This window comes from Bison bison, unplaced genomic scaffold (assembly GCF_000754665.1).
Source record: "Bison bison bison isolate TAMUID 2011002044 unplaced genomic scaffold, Bison_UMD1.0 scf7180017864248, whole genome shotgun sequence".
Classification (NCBI taxonomy): Eukaryota; Metazoa; Chordata; class Mammalia; order Artiodactyla; family Bovidae; genus Bison; species Bison bison.
Window position 1 is genome coordinate 1253489 of NW_011494820.1, and position 2404 is coordinate 1255892.

The window sequence follows — 2404 nt, forward strand, 5'->3', positions numbered from 1 at the left end:
AGACAGACAGACAGACGGACGGACGGACGCAGGCAGTGTGACAGTCGGCGACTGACGCGGTCACGGTCGGGGGCGTGAGGGCTGGTTGGTTGTGCGGTGCGGGGGGCTCCCGGCGCCCCAGTTCTGACCTGTAGCACAGCCCCGTTACTCCAGTCGCGGGCCTCTCCTGAGCGGAACGCCAACTTCCGCCGGGGTTTTATGACCTACACAAACGGGGGTTGAAAGCGAGGTCAGCGCCGCCCAGAGGCTGAGCTCAGCGACCACGCGGCCGAGGGGCAGCAGCTGTGGCCGCGCGAGGCGGAGTCCCCACAAGGACAGCGGTTTCCTGAGGCAGCACCGCCACCCACTGTGCAGGGGTCTTGAGGAGATGAGTTTGTTAGATGAATTATCAATGACTTCCAAGGACACAAAAAATTGCCAACAGGGAGCTTTGGGTCTACAAGGGGTGGGAAAACAGAACATTAGAAAAAAAAGGGCAGCCAAAAAAACTTGATTTCAAACTTGTTTCTCTCCTTAATTTAGCTAGAACATTTCTTCCAGCGCCCCTTTTGCAGCTCAATGTGGCTTTCAGAAAAGTCCTTTCAGACAAGAAGTACTTGTCAGCCGGCAAACTGCGAGTGAAAGCTACAAAATCTAAAGAAACTGCAAATTAGTATTTTCACCACCAAAAGCCACCATTAAATGCAATTTAGACGCACAGTTAACAACCAGGCAGAAGATCGCCGAGTGTGGGAGAGAATGCCGGAACATCCTGCCTGCCAGCGACAGCTCCTTGCCGAGGGAGCGAGGAACAAGACCCCTCTCTGGGAGGGCACTGTCCGTCCACCCCCTCGCGGCTCTCACCTGCTTCAGCACAGGGTGCGGGGCACTGGCGGGCTCGGCCTTGGCCTGCGCGGGGGCGGCACCCTGCTGCAGGAGACGCTGCTCGATCTCCTGCTCCTGCTGGAGCGCCTTCACGAAGGCGGCCTTCAGGCGGCTCGTGTGCTCCACCTTGAGCGCCTTCTTCTGGTTGGACGCCATGCAGTTCTCGCACATGATGGTGCCGCCCTTCTCCTCCCGCCAGCGGCACGTGAAGTCTGTCTTGCACTGTGCGCACATGTAGGGCTCCCGGGAGAGCACGACGGCAGCCGACATCCTGCCCGCTGCAGGGGGGAGACAAACGCGGCTCACATCGGAGGGGTGGGAACAGCACAGCCAGAGCCTGCGCCACCCCCAGGAGGGATGTGCGCGCTGGCAGAGCCCAGGCAGCGCCCTGGGTCAGGGGGTCCAACTGGCATCGGGACACCGAGGCCCCGACGTTCGTTCCCTCGGCACACACACGGGTGCCAACTGCGTCCAGACACAGGACCAGCCTCCAGAAGCTCTGCTGCAGAAACAGCGCTGACGCACTTTAGAAAACACCGTGGGCTCGGCATCCTCCATACCAACTCTCAGACACCCGGCTTCTCCCGGCCATCCTTCCTACCCACAGGGCTGGCATTTCCCACCCTCCTGCACGGCATCACCTGTGGGGGAGACGGTGGCCACTCCAGGCCCCACCTTATAAGGTGATGGCACCCTTGCCAAAGGGCGAGGTAACCGCATCTATAAAGTGCTCACGACAGACACTGTGCCTGGCATCCTGTGCGCAGCAGGGCGTCCGGGCCGCATGACAAGCTCTTGAGGGGACACCCCTACCGCCCTGTCTCAAGAAGAAACAGCCTGGGGAGCTGAAGTGACTGTGCACGGCTGGCCAGACACACAGCCAGATGCCCTGGGGAACGGGAACTTGGTGGCACTCAGCTCCAGCAGGGGTGACCAGGGCAGCCACAAAAAGCGCCTGCTGAGGTGTGAGGTCATGCTTTCTTCAGTGTGTATACACACACACATGTGCCATCCAATATGCATTAAGGGGTAACTCTGCCTTTTGTTTCTATCTCTTCCATGGGCAGCACTCAAAGTTCAACAGCCTCCTGGGGTCATGCACCATGATGTGGAGAGACCCCGGGCACCCCATCCTGCCTGGGGCCTGGCTGAGTTGCCTCTACCTGCTGAGGGGCTGCAGTGGGGGATCTGACTCTAGGGGGCTCCTGCCACTCCACAGAGCAGACAGGACGCCACCTGCCCAAGCTGCCGGAGGCCCCGGGGTCCACCGTGGGCCCCAGCTCCGGTCCCCAGCCTGGATCTTCTCCTTCCACACGCCCACCCCGAGGAGGTGGCCCCTGCTGCCCAGGCAGCGGCGGCTGCCCTCGGTGTCAGAGCCCCCTCAGGCAGGACTCAGGGCCTCCTCTCACGGCTAGGGCCTGTTTTCTGACGACAGGGGATGGAGACTGACCCCTGACGAGAACAAGCGCAGACAGACTAGTCTGGGAGAGCAGGTGCCCAGCACAGGCCAGTGCAAGGCCGGCGGGCACTGCAGCCTCCT

The 2404-nt window shown here is 61.1% G+C and overlaps 1 protein-coding gene across 1 annotated transcript in view; it reads right to left on the minus strand.

Annotated features, from left to right (window-relative positions):
• Window positions 1-2404, minus strand: part of GATAD2A (GATA zinc finger domain containing 2A) — an 80836-nt gene that overhangs the window by 3952 nt on the left and 74480 nt on the right. Inside the window, exons 11-12 of the mRNA XM_010847253.1 lie at window positions 844-1142; window positions 129-203 (exon numbers count right to left, since the gene is read on the minus strand). Of these exons, the coding sequence (XP_010845555.1) occupies window positions 129-203; window positions 844-1142 (374 nt within the window). The remainder of the gene's footprint in view (window positions 1-128; window positions 204-843; window positions 1143-2404) is intronic.